This window comes from Malus sylvestris, chromosome 13 (genome assembly GCF_916048215.2).
Source record: "Malus sylvestris chromosome 13, drMalSylv7.2, whole genome shotgun sequence".
NCBI classification, from domain to species: Eukaryota; Viridiplantae; Streptophyta; class Magnoliopsida; order Rosales; family Rosaceae; genus Malus; species Malus sylvestris.
The window spans coordinates 6,011,456-6,031,321 of record NC_062272.1 but is presented as its reverse complement, the minus strand read 5'-3'; the positions used below and the strand labels follow the sequence as shown (position 1 = coordinate 6,031,321).

Sequence of the window (19,866 nt, the reverse complement as noted above, 5' to 3'; positions counted from 1 at the left end):
ATTCCTCCTTCTGGGATGCGGAATCGAATTTTTTGATACTTGACGGAAGTGACAACATCCAGCTTTATTAGCCAATGTCTCCTTAAAATCCTATTGTAAAGAGACGGGTCGCTTACTATTATGAACGTCTGCTTTAAGACAACTGGCGGTGTTTTCACGTCATGTGTGATATGGCCGATGGCAGTCGAGGTGTGTCCGTTGAATCTGGTAATTACCTCCGCTCGGCATATGATTGTGCTTTCCAACCCCATCTTATTAATGACTGAGAATTGAAGTAGGTTGACTGCACTTCCATTGTCCATCATCATTCTATCGACTATGGCATGGCCAATTGGACGAATACTACTAGTGCGTCGTCATGCGGGAAATCGACACCTTCAACATCCTGCTCATTGAAGCCAATGATGGGTCCAGGCTGGGTGTCAATTGCTTGGACTTACGAGACTAGTAGAGCTTGCTGGATCTTCCTATTCTTTGAATTATTGGTAAGTGCTCAGATTCGGTGAAGATGTCATTAATCTGGTCTTGTTGGGTGGTTATTCGTCGGCATCCACATTCCTTCTAGGCTACGTAGTCAGCTTGTCCAAGTATTTGTCGACTTTACCTTCTTTCACAAGCTTCTTTAGGTAGTTCTTCCAAGCGTAGCAGTCGTCAGTTGTGTGACCAGGACCTCGGTGGAATGCGCAGTACTTGGTGTGGTCCAACTTGGAAGTGTCTCCCTTTGATTACTTTGGTAGCTTGAACCATGGTTCGCTCTTGATATCACAGAGGATTTGGTGAATCAGGATATAGAACTTAGAGTAACTCTTGGGTGTTAAGCTTTCTTTAGTCGTGGGTCGATCCTTACGCTTGGCATCCTGCCTGCTTTTGTTGTACTACTTCGTGTCCTTTTTCTTTTGAGCCACTTCCGACTCTTTTTAAAGCTACTCGGGTGCTTTGTCTGCTTGCCAAGCCTCGTCTCAAAGTGTATGCTTCTCTGCCACAGTGAAAAAGTCTGTCAGGGTTAAATCTTCTTTCATGATAACTCTCCAAACAGTGGGTGGTCTGATGGAAGTCCTTTTTGGAAGGTTGCACTTGCTATTGAGTCATCACATCCAACTATCTTTGCATTCTCTGCTTTAAACCTTTTCACGTAGTCGTGGAGCGACTCTTTTGGGTTCTTCTTCATGTTGAACAAGTGGTTGGACTTCTTTTTGATCAAGTAGTAGGATGAATATTCTTTGGTGAAAACTAAGGAAAGATCATCAAAACTCTGGATGGATCATGGTGGTAGGGTGTGGAACCAATATTACGCCTCACCTTGTAAAGTTGTGGCGAATATCTTGCACATAAGAGCATCGTTGTTCCGATAAAGGACCATCGCGCTTTGGTAGTGTTTCAAATGCCTCTCCAGGTCACCATCTCCTTTGAAGAATGTGAAATATGGCATGTTAAACTTGCGTGGAGACTCTGCCTACTCGATCTCGTCCATGAAGGGTGACCTGCTCATGTTGGTCATGTCTCATCGTAGCACTTCGTCAATGACTTCATTGCGTTGGAAATCACACAACCGCTAGTTCAAGAGCCTCTCTAATTCTTACTGAATTTTCCTTTGCTAGGGTAACGAAGCTCTCGACTGCCCCATGTCTTGACCTGCTGGTCTAGGCTGCTCTTATATATGTTCGACTCGTTTACGCCTCGATTGCAGTGCATGTGGTACATCCCTAGCAGGTGAATGAATAGTGTACACTACCAGAACGTTTGGTTAGTGGTTGGTCGAGTGGTTGCTTGCCAGAACGCTGCTGGAGAGTTCTTCGTCTGCCCTTGTCTTACTTCGAGACACCTCGTCAAGGGTACGTTTCATCTCGGTGTGTTGCAAGAGCTTATTCACCAAGGTCGTTTGTTGTGCGAATGTGCTCGTTAACTCTACGACTTGTCAAGACAAGTGTTATTTTCCATTTGGGTTGGAAGAGCTTGGACAGAATGCGTCTCCTTGAGTAGTGGAAGTGTGGTAGACTCCAGGCATGAGATTTGATTTGGGAAATGTCAAATCCGTGAAAAAATAGGGTGATAATAGCCCCGGTTCAATCGTCGGCTCAGAAATATAGAGCCGGGTTAGTTGAACTGGCCTTAGATCGATTTGGGCTGCTTAGGACACCACGGGAGTAGGTTGGATTGTATGTGATGCACGCAGGTGCAAGGCTAGGGCTCGGCTCGGTAACGCGTTGGGCTTGGGCAGCTCGGGCTAGCTTGACTTGGGCTTGGGCCCGTGTGGGCTTGAAGGGCACGGCTTGGGCCGAGGTATTGGCGACGTGGGCCTTACCGAGGGTGGCTGCTAAGGTTGCTTCCGTGGTGGCTACCACGGTGGGGCTTCATGGTGGTGGTGCCGCTTCACTTGGTGTCGAGTTTAGCCTCGTGGATCGCAGTGGTCTCATTTCTTAAACGTTGAAATTTCCTTTCGTCGAGGTTTTCGAATCTCTTGTCATTGTACTTATTTTTTACGTTTTATCTAAGAATTTTTATAAACAAAAATTTCAAGAATGATATTGTACGAAAAATCTACAAATAAACAAGAAAACAAAAGACCTTGAATGCGAGAGTCTTCTACGAGCGTGTGACTCAAACTCTCAATGAAAGTACCAATTTGTGAATGCAAATTTCCGCTTCTTCTTCTTGGACGAAAATGCACCTGCAAAATAATTAACACCTTTGGTCAAGGCCAAGAGCCTCACGCCCCCACGATGAATGGCTTTGGCCAAAAAACCTTTGATGCCAAAGTTAGAATTTGAGAGAGAAAGTGTTTAGAGAAATTTGGAGAATTTTAGAAGATAATTGGACTTAAGTTTTTGGAGAAATGTGGGTGTTTATATAGGGGTGTGGCTGGCCCCTATTTGGAGAAAAAGGGTCTAGCCACTTATGGTGATTTTTTGGCTCTAATTGCAAAATATTATGTCAAAATAATATCTTGCAATCAATTAGAAAATTAATTAATTAATTAGGAAATTAATCAATTAATTTAGGTAATTAATCCTAATTTGAATGAATAATTGAGGGTTACCTTGTGGAGAGGATTTGATGAGGATGGATGAAATAGGTTTTGAATAAATATCTATTTTGATCACTTTTGACCTTGATTGAATCGTGATTGTCCGCTACTTGCGCGTGGGAGTTCTGATGCGCCTCAAGAGTAATTTTGTCTTTTTACCCAAAAATCCACGTGTCGCAACCATATTTTCCTTGATTATTTTTGGCTCCACAAACACTATTTGATTTTCAAAGACAATTCCATTATTGAATGTGCCTCAATGAAGCGTTGAAATATAAATAAATAAATAAAATTTGAAAATGAGGGATCGGTATGACGCTAGCAATTGGTACTTGGAGCAATTGCTACCTCGCTAGTGACAGCTATTGTGGTCAATAGGCAGCGAAGTAACGGTCGTATCATTTTGAATTAAATTTATTTATTTTCTGCTTTTTTTTATTTTTTTCGTTTAATTTTTTTCCTTCTTACGTTACTTTATTTAGATTCAAAAATACCTTTAGATTTAGATTTATATCCTCATTTTTCGTGCACCGAGCCGACCTCAACTTGCGCTATGGATCCCACCTCGTTTTGCATGCCAGAAGCCGCCGCATTTTCGATGAGCAGAGGCTGACTTGTTTTGCATGAATGGAGCTCGCTTCTTTTTGTGTGCCATGAGCTCGCCTCGTTTTACATGCACAAAGCCCGTTTTGTTTTTTTTTGCGTCCAGGTTCGCCTTGTTTTACGTGCGTAGAGTTTGCCTCATTTGGCGTGGGTGCCTAACACCCACGTTTGTTTGTTAAAAGTTCAAATTTTTTATTTCGTGAAATATTTTGCGGGAGCATTGATTTATTTATGAATTTGCAAAACCGACTCAAAATCTTGAGTGTCAACCCACATTTTTTGTCATAAATGCAAAATTTTCATTTTTACGAAATATTTTTCGTGAGCATTAAGTTAAATTGTTAAGGAATTTGAAAGCAGTTTTACGGTTTATTGAGCAACAAATGTATATTTAGTAGAATATTTAATACGAAAATTTAAAAAAATAAGTAAAAATTAAGGAAAACTAATGAAAATGGCTTGAAATCTTTGAGTTTTAATGATAAGGATAAAATAAAGGGTAAAATGAATAGGACTAGGTTTGATTTTTTAATGTAAGTTTTTCATTAAAGTGAACAGTACCGTGGGCTTTCGTTAAAACTCCCTAAAAATTATAGTAGTGAGGCCCAAAACATTGTCAAATGGGTTCCACGCAAGAATGTCAATGGAAAGTCTCAACTTAATTTTTAAAACTTTACAGTGAGGCGGAAGTGAAAATAAATAGATTGAATAGTGATTTATGTACGAATTTGCAAAAGTGACTGAAAACCGTGAGTGTTCAAATTTTTTTTTTCCCAATATATTTTCCGTGAGCATTTAAGGAAATCTTTATAATGTATTTGGAAGCGGATTTACAATTTGTTGAGTAACAAATATATATTTAGTATAATATTTAAGCCGAAAAGTAAAAAAAATAAGTGAAAAATATAACAGTGGGTCCCAAAACATTGTCAAATAGGGTTCTACCCTCAAGAACCTCAACGGAAAGTCTTACCTTAATTTTCAAAACTTTACGATGAGGCTGTAGACATCGAAATTTCGGTAAATAAATGTTGACCGATAAATCAAAGTGTCAACGCTCATGTATTGCATAAATTTTGCACGTAGCATGTGACTCAACGAAAATTGAAATGAGTTGGAAAAGTCATCAAATAAGACACGTGTCAACACCTGGCAGAAACGACTTATTTCATCTGGGATATTATATTCAAAATTAGGTCTTGGAAAATTCTATAAATACAAGCCCATTTCATTCATTTTGAGAGACCTAAAAAAAATCATTAGGCAAAACTCTTGAAGCTCTGAAGCTCTGAAACTCCGAAGCTCTCAAGCATCCAGGTTCCCAAAGAATCAAGAAAGCGTTCTTCGTTCATCGTTCTTCCAAGATCAAGCCCCGACGGCCCTTTGGATCAACAATCATCCACCTTCAAGCCCAAGCCTCAACGGCCCCTTGAAGAAAGCGTTCATCGTTCATCACTGTTCTTCGAGATCAAGCCCAAAAGCCCTTGAAGATCCGTTCAAGCCCAAAAGCTCTCGAAGATCCGTTCGTCACTGTTCTTCGAGTTCAAGCCCAAGCCCTGACGGCCCTTGAAGAAAGCGTTCATCGTTCATCACTGTTCTTCGAGATCAAGCCCAAAAGCCCTCGAAGATCCGTTCAAGCCCAAAAGCTCTCGAAGATCCGTTTGTCACTGTTCTTCGAGTTCAAGCCCAAAAGCCCTCGGAAATCCGTTCATCACTGTTCTTCAAGATCAAGCCCAAAAGCCCTTGAAGATCCGTCAATCACCATTCTTCAAGATCAAGCTCAAAAGCCCTTGAAGATCCGTTCATCCTCGTTCATCCAAGATCAAGCCTCGACGGCCCTTGGATCAATCGCACATCCCACAAATCAACACCTTACGGAGATCGAATCAGAGGATCAAAACAGAGAGAGATTGTAACCTAAAATCATCAAATACAAATATTTTGTTTGTGCACGTTGTTCTTGTCTCTTTCGTTTCAGGAATTTTCCGTGTTCACAGAGGCGAAGGTGAAAATAAATGGATTGAACGATGATTTAAGTTTTGGGTTCACTTGGCTCTGTAGATGCTAAAAGGTTTTGGATTTAGTTGGCACATGGTTAGATCAGCGTATCATAATTATCAAAACAACTAATTAACATACTATTAATTTTGACAAAAAAAATAAACATACTATTAATGACAGATAGAGTAAGACACAATAATCATGTAAACTGAGTCTTGATTTGTGACTTGAAAAGGAGAAAATGATGCATCAACAAACCATAGAAAGTTGATTTGCCATTAGACCAACCACTAAAATACTGATTAACTTAACCAACGATAATTACACAAAAACATTTCTAGAGTTCATCACAAAGAAGCAAAACTTTTCATCATCATCATCATCATCATCACCACCCTAATGCCATCATGACATCACAGCCACTTATTTTGATGCAGTTCTCCATTTATTTTTGGCAATGACAAAAAAAAGTTTATGAAGTTCATAGCCATGCAGGATTCTTCAGGGGGGTGACAACAGCCTTGACTTGCAAGTAATTGGAAAGACCGTAAATGCCCTTCTCTCTTCCGATTCCACTCATCTTGTAACCTCCAAAAGGAATAGAGGCATCAAAGATATAGTAGCAGTTTATAAATACACTACCGACGCGCAATGCACGAGCCAATGTGTTTGCAGTGTCTATGTTTTGTGTAAAGACCCCTGCAGCAAGTCCATAGCGAGAGTTATTTGCTCTTCGTATCACCTCATTTAGATCCCTGCAATCAGCCATATCGTTAGTTCTAATGGAAGCGCCAGACGCTGTAATCACAGCAGGCATAGAAAGGAGGATTTTATTGCTTACTTGTACTTCAAGATGGTCTGCACCGGACCAAATATCTCTTCGCAAGCTATTGGCATGTCATCCTACTCCACGGGACAGTAATGTTTAGATCAATATAAATATATAATCATGTTTCGACTTCTCGATAAATATTATGGTTTTTATGATCTGCAATGTAAATTAGTACCTGAACGTCTGAGAATACGGTGGGCTTAATATAGAAACCCTTTGTGCCAACCCTCTCTCCTCCGGTTTCCAGTTTAGCTCCACCTTTAACACCGTAATCTATGTACTTCAGGATCTTCTCAAATTGGACCGAATCGATCTGATTTAGAATACAAAACCGGAAATGCAGGTGAGGCTGTGTAAACAACATTCGACAGCAGTATGTTTAATGGTCAGAGATTAATGGAGGTGTCACTTGTTTTACCTGAGGACCTTGCTCAATTCCCCCTTTGAACGGGTCTCCAACAAGGCGTCTCTCAGCACGGGCTTTTGCTTTCTCTAAGAACTCATCATATACTTTTTCATGTACAAAAGTACGAGAACCAGAGCAGCAGCATTGACCCTACAAACAGAGGTGTCATGTAATCAGCAAATGGATTTCTTTGCCTCTTAGAATCAAACTTTTTTCTGAAGACAATGCTTAGATACCTGATTAAAGAACAGAGCGAAATGTGCCATCTCAACAGCCTTATCTACATCAGCATCCTCACATACAATGAACGGGGATTTCCCACCAAGCTCCAAAGTTACGGTCTTAAGATTGCTTTTGGCAGCCAATTCAAGTATTTTTTTACCGGTGTCAGTTGATCCAGTAAACGCAAACTGTGGAGGGATGAACGGTAATTTTAGCAGGAACATTGCAATCAGATAACAAATTGATGCAAAGTTGCAGACTGGTACACTAGCAGACGCATTACTATTACTCGAATTCGTTGCAGCCTTGAGCAACATTTGTTCATCATGAGTTTGGAGAAGTTACGATTGAGCAAAAGATGTTATTGTGGATATAATAAATATATGAGAAATTCTCAGTTCTTATGAACTTACATAAGATGGCTAACTACAAGAAAGAAGCTTACATTAATTATACATTACCTTATCAATGTCCATATGACTAGCAAGGGATGCACCAGCGGTTGGACCAAAACCACTAACCACATTCAAAACACCTGGAGGAAGTCCGGCCTGTGAAAAAAAAAAAAAAAACCAAAAGGAAAATCAATCAGCATTAGTAATTGAAATATCAATGTGAAAGCTCATTCACATAATCCACTCGCAGGTTCAACTCAAAACAGAAAATTGTTAAAATCCGTCAAATCAGAATGAAAGGTAAAGCACCACAGCAAGCATGGAAAGGCAGATTATCTCTAAAAACTACTTCAACTGGACTTGAGACACCATTGAAGCAAATGAGACCACATCGAAGCAAACGCATGGGAAAGTGAACTTATCAAAAAAGGTGATGCGGTAAATTTGTATTCGTGTGGTACCTCTTGCAACAGGGTTGCTGCATATAGAGCAGACAACGGTGTCTGCTCTGCGGTCTTCAGAACAATGGTGTTGCCGCATGCTAAAGCAGGCGCAACCTTCCAAGCAAACATGAGAAGAGGGAAATTCCATGGTATAATCTGACCTGCAACACCGATAGGTTCATGCAAGGTTTGCACATGATACTCTCCATCGGCTGGAACTGTGAGACCATGAATCTTGTCCGCAAATCCTGCGGCGTATCCAAGATTAGAACATAAATTTTGTTCAAACCCCATAAAGCATGTGGTGTAGTTGTGTTAAAAAGGTCCATACCAGCATAGTAACGAAAAAACCGAACTACCATTGGTACTTCAATTTTAGCAGCCTGTTCAAATGGCTTCCCATTATCCCAAGTCTCAAGGGCTGCAATTTCATCATTGTGCTTTTCAATCATATCAGCAAAGCGGAAAAGGACTCGTGACCTTTCCTGGAAAAATATGATCTATTAGAAAATTTGAACAAAGGACTGAACTTGAAACAATTCACATAACCATATACTATCATAGAACAAGTAAAATGAGTAGTTACATAAGCTGTCATCTTAGGCCACGGTCCTTCATCAAAGGCCTTGCGGGCAGCAGAAACTGCACGGTTTACATCTTCAGCATCGCCTTCAGCGACATGAGCAATCACTTCCCCAGTCCGGGGGTCCAATGTGGGAAACGTTTTCCCTGAGACCAAATCCAAGCGTCACACAAAGAACCGGAAAATGCTAAATTGAAGTTAAATTACAACAACATGAATGCTTGACACAATGCTGAGATACACAAACTGTTAGACAACTCGTGAAGGAAAAGAAAGATCACCTGATGCAGAATCTACAAATTGTCCATTAATTAGAAGCTGAGTATAATTTACTTTGACGGATGGAGAGATTGGTGACTCAATGGAAGCATCGGTGCTATATTTACCAATTCCTCTAACCACAGAAGAAGACCTCGCTGGTTAAAGTAAAATCGAGTCAATTGAGTAAAAAATATATACGGGGTGAAACTACTAATGTCAAATATCCAGTTAGAAAATACCACCAACACCAAAATTAAAGAAAAGTACAGGAAGATAGACATTTATGATTATTAACATCTCAGTACTGACAGGTGATATTTTAAACTAATTTAATCTACGAGGTATGGAGACTTCAACTTAAATGCAAATAAACGAACATATTGTGCTTTGACTAATTAATCAAATTCATGTATACTTAAGTAACATAATTAATCATCAAATAGTGTGACAAATGACATGATAATTTGGTAGGAACATCTTTTGATTTATCATGACTAATGTAACACTAGCCTTCATGCACGCGCGTGATCACTGCGCACTACGCGTGATTTACACGTTTTAAATGTATTTATATGCGTAAATTGACAAAAGGAAAGTCAAATATTTGAAGGAAATGAATAATCTTAGATCAAGCTAAAAGAAACTCCTCATAAACCAATTAAAGCAGTTGAATTCACATAATAAAATCGGTCTCTAAAGAATTTACATTAAGAATAGAGAAAATAATATTTAATAAACAATTGATTGAATCACATTATTTTTAACATATTGTAAGGCTAAGCCCACCCCTCCCCTTAGTATAGATAATATCATTTGTAAAAAAAAAAAAACAATTATTTGACAACTAATTTAACCACATTATTATCCGCGTGCGAAAGACGTTTTTTATAACCACCATTACACGCATCTTAAGATGTTTTGAACGTGTTTAAAAATAGAGAAAATAATATTTAATAAACAACTGATTGAATCGCATTATTGTTAGTCTATTGTAAGACTAAGCCCTCCTCCTTAGTGTATATAATATCGTTTGTTAAAATAAAAAATAATCATTTGACAACTAATTTAATGTAATTTAATCACATTATTATCCGCATGCGAAAAACATTTTTTATAACCGGCATTACACGCATCTTACGATGTTTTGAATGTGTTTAAAAATAGAAAAAATAATACTTAATAAATAATTGATTGAATCACATTATTGTAAAGTTAAACCCACCATCTTCCCCCTTAGTGTAGATAATATCTTTTGTTAAAAAAAAAAATCATTTGACAACTAATTTAATCACATTATTATCCGCGTGCGAAATACTTATTTTATAACCGGCATTGCACGTCTCTTAAGATGTTTTGAACGTGTTTAAAATAGATAAAATAATATTTAATAAACTGATTAAATCACATTATTGCTAGCTGGTTGTGAGACAAAACTCATCCCTCCCCCTCCCCCTTAGTGTAGATAATATCTTTTGTTAAAAAAAATCATTTGACAACTAATTTAACCACATTATTATCAAAGTGCAAATGACATTTTTTATAACCGACATTACATGTCTCTTAAGATGTTTGAACGTGTTTTAAAATAGAGAAATTGAATCACATTATTTCTAACTTATTGGGATGTACTAATTAAAATAATAATAATAATTATTATTATTAAAAAATACTGTTAAAATGACGAAAGTGCTGCTACCTTATTTGATGCATTATTTTGGGATAACTTTGAAATCTTTTGTCTTAGAAGCATTTTTGTTCAATTATATTTTGTTGAAATTTGATGGCATCAAATCACTATTCATCTTTTTCATTGGCGTTATACATAGATACTGCTCGTTAAATAGGAGGGCTATTTCTCCTAAAAAATGCAAGTTGGCCAGTTGGGAACATATATGATTAAGTCAAGATTCTTTTTAATCTTTTGTGTTTAGAGTCTAAAAATTCAAAAATTCGAGTTTTTGAAGAGAGAAAATGAGAGATTTGAACCTTAAGATGGAGGATAATACGATTTAAAATGAGTGATAAAATTGTGGACACAGATTCAGAAAAGATTTTATTTCTATATCAGAGAAAGATACAGTGGGTGATTGAGAAAAAGCCAAAAGCCACTGTTGAGCGTGACTGATAAGAAAGCTAAAAGTCAGAAATAGGGATAGCAGGCATACATCAGCCAGGAAAGAATAAGCCAGTGGTGGGGTCCGTTTCAGGGCTACTTGCACCAAAAAGATCAGAGATCCAAAAACGCATGCATCAAACCCTCCAAAATTCGAGAGATTTTTTAATGTGATTTATTATGATAAAATATTTTATTAAAAAGTATATAAAAATACGTAGTTCTATGTTTCGATCAAAAAAAAAATTTCTCCCAAAATTCTACTTAACTTAATCCATCACATGGAAATCCAGATTAAACAAAGAAAAAAATAAAGAGAACTGATTTCACACTTTTTTTCTTCTCCCGAAAAATCAAATGTAGAAGATAAACAAGTTATGTAGAAAGAAAAAGAATGTGTGGAAATTATTTTTTATTCAAATGTCAATGTCAACTGAAGAAAACTCAAGAATTCAAGAAATACAATTTATGATTATCAAGTTCTGAAAAATTCGAAAAATATTCAATCTTCAGTTCTTCATCCTACATTTTTCTCACCAACCAAACAAACATGGCAGCTAATGCATGATATTACAAAATGCAGACCGCAAACCGATCGGATCCGTCGGCCATATGATCCAGGCAGCAGAATATAAACAATCAAAAAAACACAAAAGATCGAAAAAGCGTTGGAATTGGGAAATTGGGTTAGTAGATTGATTACCTTTGGAAAACATAGAAGCAGAAGTGAAGGAACGATTCAAAAGCGAGCCGACCCTCCGAGTCGCCATGATCGATAGTTTACACTTTACAGCACCACCACTGATCTCTTGCTCTCTCAAGGTGACAGGTGACGGCCTACAAAAATAATTCTGAGGCTGGTTGATTTTTTATTAACTGAAAAAGGGAACTCTTTTGCGAGTCGGAAAAACTCATAGATGTATTTTAATTTGTCTCTCATCACTATCTAGCTATTCATCAGTTCTAAAAGCCGAATTCAAAACGTGCAATGTGAAATATGTGCTTAGAATACATCCCCAACTACTAAATCACCCGTGCAAGGCTGGTTGATTGCATAAAGTGTTTGTTGCCTGACCAACTTTGACAAATCAAAACGTGTAATGGTGGATAAGTAGATAAGACTGAAAATTTTGGTTTGCTTTGGATAAGTTGGAATATTTGGTGGAATTAAATAGAAGACTTTAACAAAAAAACTTCCGGTAATATTTACTTTAACGAAAAATTACATTTTTATATTAAAAAATCAATCTTAATATTATTTACTTTACTCTTTATTTTGTCCTTATCTTTAAAACTCAAAAATTTTAAACTATTTTCAATAGTTTTCTTTTGATCTAATTGGATGCAAGACAAGAACATTATGACGACAAAAATCTGTATTTATAAAAAGACTGTTACTGTTTGGCAAAAAAAAAAAAAAAGACTGTTACTGCCAAATGCAAAAGTTACCTTTTTCTTCCATATATTCTTTCTTGGAAACTCCCTGTAATTGATCAATTATCTTACTATTTGAGGCTTTTTTCCTATATAGGGTTTTGTTTTTCATCTTTTATTCGATTTTTTTAAGATGACAATTTCCCCAATTTTATTTTTTTTCTTATTCTTTAGTATATATATTTTTTTATTGTTTTTAACCCATCTATAAAAAGTAATATTAAATATATTCAGGTTAAGCAGTAATTTCATATCCGAACTTATGTTTATTAAAAAAATATATAAAAATTAAAGTTTTTTCTCTCTTCCACCTTTCTCTTCGTATACATGTTTTTCTAAATCCTTTATATTTACACACATAATATGCGTGCTCCGTCTAATCTGTAGAGAATTCTCTATGTCAATAAAAAAAAATGATAACTATGACCTTTAAATACCAGAGATTTTGTCACATTCCGGATTCAATTCCGCCGTTGCACGATATTGTCCGTTTTGGGTCCCAACCATAGCCTCACGAATTTGTTTCTGGGAACTCACACAAGTAGAACTTCCCAGTGGGTCACCAATCCTGGGAATGTTCTCGCCCGAACTCACTTAACTTCGGAGTTCTGATGGAACCCGAAGCCAGTGAGTTTCCAAAATGTCTCGTGCTAGGTAGAGATGAGAATATACATATAAGGCTTACAAGATCTTCACCCCTGGGCGATGTGGGATCTTACAGATTTTCACCAATTAATATTACAATCTAATGTTATTAATCTTCACTTATAAATAAGATGACTTAGGGTCGATTCTTATTAAAGGCAAATTCGAACCACATTATTATGATTAGCCTAGTGTGAGGTTTAGCTCACTCCTCACTTCTTAGTGTAGATAATATCGTTTGTTAAAAATGCTAGAGATTTTCAATATTTGTTTTAAAATTCAAAGCCAATATTGTAATTTAGTTTTCCAATTACTACATAACGTCGTATGCCCGTGCATAGTATGTATAAAAAGAATAATACTTAAACACTCATTAGTGAGTACCCTATATAATATTGGGAACTTTAACGAAAAGCTCCCGGTACTGTTCACTTTAACGAAAAACCACATTTTTACACTAAAAAGTCAATCCTGGTACTATTCACTTTACCCTTTATTTTGTCCTTATCATTAAAACTCAAAGTTTTCAAGCCCTTTTCATTAGTTTTCCTTATAATATATACTCATCTTTCGATTTTAGCCTAATAATAACTTACACATGTTTTATTGCCTTAAAAAATCAGAGTAATGCTAGGTAGACTAAATTTGTAAACTAAATAATGTGTCACCAATAAGGAATAAACACGTTAATCAACACTTAAGGAATAATTTAATTATCAACTTCCATATCATTTAATTTACAAAATTTAATTTACACATTTAATTTCCCTCGTATTACCCAAAAAATAATAGACACGTTAACTAATTTTTCTTGGGTTTTTTTTAATAAACGAAATTATCTACATTAAGGGAAGGGAATTGACTTGGCTTCACAATTGGCTAACAATAATCTGATTCAAATTCGTCTATGGTGAGAATTGAACATATGACCTTCACTTCTAAGTAAAAAGAAATATCACTAAACTGTAATGCTAATAGAAAAAATATGACATTTTGATTGAGCCGAATCAGGTGAGTATATAAAGTACTAAGGGGGCGTTTGTTGCGCCGGACTATCTCGGACTGGACTAGCTTCAAGGACTAAGCTGGACTGGTTTAGACTAGACTAAGCTAGACTAACTTAGTGAAGCGTTTGGTGCAGTGTTAGACTAAGAAGCTGGATAATAACAAATTCTAATATTATATTATTTAATATATAAATTATTAATATTTTATTATGATCTAGGTGACCGGAGATGATGAGGAGTCTATCGGGAGTGGTTGTTGAGCATGACGAGGACGAGAGATGATAGTCTTAGTTAGTCCCATGGTTATTGGGGGGTCTCACTAAGACCTCTTAGTGAAGGGTTTTGTCCATGCTAGTCCCCTTTAGTCTCATTAATGTTAGTCCCAGCATGGAACAAACACAGTATTGGACTAACAGCTAGTCCAGTCCAGTCCAGTCCCACTTAGTGAGGGCAAACAAACGCCCCCTAAGGGTTACCCGGTGTAGAAGTTGCTAGTTTCAAATGGATTAGTGCACGTTGTTCAATGTATTGGATTAAATTTAAGTCCTATTGTACAAGCAAGAAAAATAAACCCGAAATCCCCAACTTTTTGTACGTAATACAGTTGAATAAAGGGGGTGTAACACTTATAATAACATGCATTTTATCATTTATATAGTAACATATAAAATATCTTTATGTGTTTCGAGCATTTTAAAAAATCTCTATAGATTCTCATCCTTTTTTATACTGACACATTGTGCACGGGTGCGTTTGGTACGTGGGACGGGACGGGACGGAACGGAACGAGGCGTTCCGTCCCGCGTTTGGTGCGCCAAAAATGGGTGGAACGGGCTGTTCCACGGCACAGATTTTGGGTGTTTTTGCGTTCCACCTCCCCCCTGGAACGGGTTTGTTCCACGTTTGTGGAACACAATGTTTTACCATTTTAAGACAAATATACCCCATGTCTTTTTCAAAAATTACACCTTCGTTCCGTCTCGTCCCGTCCCGTCCCGTCCCGTCCCGTTCCGTCCCGTCCCGTTCCGTCCCGTCTGCGTACCAAACGCACCCGTAGTGCACCGCTATGTGGACGAGATGATCGAGAGATTATTTTATGCAGTTCTATCACCTTGAAATGCACGTCCATATAATATAAATTATATGCCATTCATATCATTGTATTGCGTATTTGATCCCATACACATGATATAATACAATACAAACCCAACAGCTCAGCAGCATCATAATTTATCTGCAGTTTCCTAACATGTGCATGCATTTTTTTTTGGGCAAAAGATTGTTTATTACCCTCAAGTTTCGTGGTTTTCAACATTTAGTACATCAATTTTTTTTCATCCCAGAATCATACCTAAAGTGTTAATTTTGGGACAATCTCATACATCTGTTAGTCAAACTGTTAAGTCTGCCGTTAACTGATGACGTGGCGCCCATATGAGCAATGACTAGGCGCCACATGTCATCCACGTGAAAATTAAAAATAAATTATTTATAAAATAAAATTAATTAATTTAAATAATTTTAAAAAAAAAACCCTTCTTCCCCAAATCTAACCCGGGCCTAGCCTCCCAGCCTCCCATCACCCACCCTTTCTCCCACCCCCCAACACTCTTTCTCTCGCACCTCTCCTACCTCAACCCCCGATGGTGTTTTTCATGCCGAGTTGACAAGACTAGTAGTGTGAAAGGAGATAGCTTTTACAGCATTGCTAGTGGGCTTGACGACCTATAGAGCTATTCGAGAGAACAATCCGAGAGTTTTCGCCGTAGGGGCTTGCTGATAAGCTTCAGTTGGTGATCCCCTTGAGATGTGCTTGGCCCTCATCATCTCAACTTGTGAAACAATCAAGACTCTTGATTTCATATCCTGTGAGTGAAGGCGAAACAATTTTTTATTTGGCTGTTAAGTTCAAAACAACACAAGAAGCTACCGTATCCGCAAATAACAGATCATTCGAAAGCTTTAGACCTAAAAGTTCCCTCTTTTTCTCTCTTCTGCACACCCATTCCACACACCCACCTTCAATTCCCTCTCCCTGTACATTCCACCAAAACCTTCAACATCTTCAGCCTGTGATGCTTCACACACAAGTGCAACCTGGATTCAAAAATCAACAAAATGGTAAAAACCAAGATCGTAAATCGACGAGAAACGTCCATGCTTCAATGTTTGAGTCAGATCTGGAAGAACCCAGAAGATAAAATACGCAACAAAAACAAAAAATCGGCACATTTTCCATATGGGTTTTCGAATTCAACCAAAATTCAATCACAAAAGCTAATCAAAACTATAACTTTCACAGCACTAAAGATCTATAAAAGCTAATCAAAACTATAACTTTCGCCGCTGTCAATGAGGCTCAGTCTCGCGGATCTGGGGGTGGCGGTGGCGGAGAAGGCTACAGCCGTGAATGCACCATTGATATCTCCCACAAACATGGAGAAAGGAAGACCCATCCCCAAAATCACAGCAATATTTCCAAATCAAGGATGGAGAAAGGGAGAGAGAGGGAGAGGGAGGGAGAGAGAGAGAGAGATAGAGATAGAGAAGCCGTATATTTCCAGATCAAGGATGGAGGCGACGAGGTCTCCGGCGAAGGGAGAAGAGTGCTCGGACGATGGTGGGGATGGGTCTTCCTTTCTCCATGTTTGTGGGGTTAGGAATGGAAGCAAGCATAGGGCCTAGGAAGAAAGCAAGCAAACACGGAATAAGAGAGGGAAAAGGGGGGGTCGGGGTGGGGAAGACAAATCTAGTTTTTTTTTTTTTAATAATTAATTATTTTAATAGTTTAATTTTTTTAATTTTTTTAATGACACGTGGCGCCTAGTCATTGTCCACATGGGCGCCACATCATCAGTTAAAAGCAGACTTAACAGTTTGACTAACGGATGTATGAGACTGTCCCAAAATTAACACTTTAGGTATGACTCTGGGACGAAAAAAAATTGATGTACTAAATGTTGAAAACTATGAAACATGAGAGTAGTAAACAGTCTTTTGCCCTTTTTTTTTTCTTTCTGATAATGTGATATGAAAAAAGTTTTTTTAGAGAAGTGTTATTGGCACTTCAAAAATCTCATTTTACATTTCTCATAAGTGTATTTTTCTTTCATAATATAGAAAGTTTGGAGTGTATAATGAGATTTTTAAAGTGCTAATAACAATTCCCTTCTTTTATTCGGAAACCAGATTATGGGCAATGAGACGGGAAGAGAGAGAGCAAGACCAGAGAGTGATGTGGGTATGAATCTGAAATAAAATAAAAAATTGAATAACACAGGTGTTATCTTTTGTGTCTTCACCGTCTGTTGGAATTTTAGATCAATGGGCCGGGGCTCCACTAACGGATTCAGGATTTTAGATTCAAGGGATCCTAATAATAAAGAAGAAAAAATTATGGCGAAAAATGTCCTCTTTACGGAACCATTGATATCTCACTTTGTTGTGAAGTAGACCCTCAATGATATTCATAACAAAAATTTTCATCTCCATTGAAGCAATTGCAACCAGAAAAACCAAAGTCAAATGAATAAACAAATATACATATGCAAATGTTTGATGCAACCCTTTCTTCCACAATTTTTTACCAAGGTTGCAAATCCCCTAATTGAAAAAAATCACTACCATAGCCCACAAAATGAATATAAATATCATGTTTTTTGTTTTGGTAAAATATAATATCAAGTTCAACAAGGCATGGGGTGGGAGGGACGTGCTAGGGGTTTGGGTTATTTATTTATTTATTTAAATTTTTTTTATGTTACAAAGGTAAAATTTGTAACATCTCACGTCGACCAACAGAGAGGGGGTGATGTGCCTTATATGTACATGCTCCCCTTCCTATAGCACGAGGCCTTTTGGGGACTCACTGACTTCGGATTTCATTGGAACTCCGAACTTAAGCGAATTCGGGCAAGATCATTCCCAGGATGGGTGACCCACTGGGAAGTTCTCGTGTGAGTTCCCAGAAACAAAACTGTGAGGGCGTGGCTGAGACCCAAAACAGAAAATATCGTGCTACGACGAAATCGAGTATGGGATGTGACAAAATTCATTAGTTAACAAGAAAAGTTACAAAATAAAGACCCAAAAAAGTTACACATAGAAAATGTGGCCCTTGAAAACAAGAAAACAAGCGACACACCAACCAGCATACCAAAAGCTTAAGCAAAAGATTAGGCCCAAAAACATACAGCAAACCGAAGAAAACCAAACAATTGGCCTAAACGAGCGTTATGGGCCAAAAGTTTTAAAACAACAAAATTTCTTTCTTCTTCGCACGGTCGTCTTCTTCGTGAATTTCACATGTTTTCTATCGTCTCTACTTTCAGAATTGGCCTGCCCCTTGATGGTCCTACAAAGCTTGTCTCACGCTCCAAGGTAGCGTGTAAAAATCAGTCTTCTCAAGGTAGTTTACTTGAAGACGCCGCCGTTGCAGCCTTCACCGGTCGGTCTTCTCAAGGCAGTTTACTTGAAGACCACGCCGCTGCAACCTGCATTGGCCGTCGTCTTCGAGTACAGGGGTTTCTAGATAATTTAAAGCACATTTTAGGGCCTACGAGGGGTCCTGGAACCTCTAGGTCACTCTGTAGATCCGCCACTGGCCCACTTTAACAAGATCGATGTTGTCCCAAATTTGGTAATTACCACCTGCCCAATTCGTCAGGTGCGGAGTTTTATCATAAGAGGTCTTGTTATTAGTTAAAGTGGAGTAATCATATTTAAACTCATTCTTTCTTCTTTCCCCATCAATGTGGAATTGCGAACATGATCCGGGTGACAAACCTTTAAAATTATCGTGATTAACATTTGGAACTAGACTGGCCACTAGTTCGGTGCAACCAAGGGGCAAAGAGTCAGCATGAACACCAAGTTTTAAGGTTATAAAGATCAACAAAACCAAAGGAGACTTGGGAGACTCTTCAATAAATATTTTATTTTTCGGGTCATAAAAGTGTTTTCTACATAAGTAATCTCAAACGCCTCTAAATTGACAGTGCTTACCTCTCTTATGAGCATAAATACGTCTTACGTAAGTAGATCCCAAACGGGACATTAACATTCACCAAGTGCGTCATACACATGTCAACTTACACGACTTGATGTGCATTTCGAAGAGGCCAATATTTGGCCCAACAGGTTTCTCAGCTCTCAATGATACTTCTTCTATATATTGGCCTACAAAAAGACGTCAGAGAAATGATTTCAGAGGAATTAAAAACCGAACCCAAAGTTGATATCGGAATCATGCGTGCATGGGTGCATGCATGTTACATACGACAGACCAGCTCCGCATCCACTGCTATTACATCAAGTTAGGAAAGCCTAATTATTTGGCAAAAGTTCATCGTCCCTCTCCATCTCTCTCTGTCTCTCTCAACAGTGAAAGCAATCGCCCGCAAGTTGTGATGACCCAACAATGTGTTCACATCACACGCATCATTGCCTTCTGGGGCTGATCGATCTCTCCATCTAGAAGCCTGAAGCCATCATTGTGTCTGTAATTTTGCTGCTAATTGCTTTCTAAATAAATAAAAAAATTTGAAAAAAAAGACATGGTGGAATGCGGTGTGAAAGCCGAAAGATAGGTAGGGTTTGCTTTCCTACTTTGTTTACTGGAAATGCACCACACAACTTTCCACTCAGCACACACGCCCAATCAATTTCTCCAACTTATCTGTTCTTAGTTAGTCCGCAAATTTCACACTTTGCTAGTTTCCAAATTCATATATATATATATATGGAATTGTTATTGGCATTTCAAAATTTTCATTATACACTTCAAACTTTATATAATTAAAAAGAAAAATACACTTGTGAGGAGTGTAGAATGAGTTTTTGAAGTGCCAATAACACTTACATATATAACAATAAATAGATATGGTTATTGTATTGT

General features: G+C 37.7%; 1 protein-coding gene across 6 annotated transcripts in view; it reads right to left on the bottom strand.

Moving 5' to 3' along the window:
• Window positions 1-11,976, bottom strand: part of LOC126595990 (aldehyde dehydrogenase family 2 member B7, mitochondrial-like) — a 38,504-nt gene extending 26,528 nt beyond the window's left edge. For 2 of the 6 annotated variants that reach the window (XM_050262399.1, XM_050262398.1), the window contains exons 1-11: window positions 11,588-11,971; window positions 8,792-8,926; window positions 8,514-8,656; window positions 8,259-8,412; window positions 7,946-8,175; window positions 7,551-7,640; window positions 7,104-7,277; window positions 6,880-7,017; window positions 6,637-6,774; window positions 6,471-6,532; window positions 6,218-6,384 (exon numbers count right to left, since the gene is read on the bottom strand). In XM_050262399.1, coding sequence (XP_050118356.1) covers window positions 6,218-6,384; window positions 6,471-6,532; window positions 6,637-6,774; window positions 6,880-7,017; window positions 7,104-7,277; window positions 7,551-7,640; window positions 7,946-8,175; window positions 8,259-8,412; window positions 8,514-8,656; window positions 8,792-8,926; window positions 11,588-11,654 — 1,498 coding nt within the window. In that variant the 5' untranslated portion in view covers window positions 11,655-11,971. Of the gene's footprint in view, window positions 1-6,217; window positions 6,385-6,470; window positions 6,533-6,636; window positions 6,775-6,879; window positions 7,018-7,103; window positions 7,278-7,550; window positions 7,641-7,945; window positions 8,176-8,258; window positions 8,413-8,513; window positions 8,657-8,791; window positions 8,927-11,587 lie in introns of all 6 variants that reach the window. The other 4 variants (XM_050262403.1, XM_050262400.1, XM_050262404.1 and 1 more) reach the window with 3 other exon arrangements.
• Between the last annotated feature and the right edge of the window lie 7,890 nt (window positions 11,977-19,866).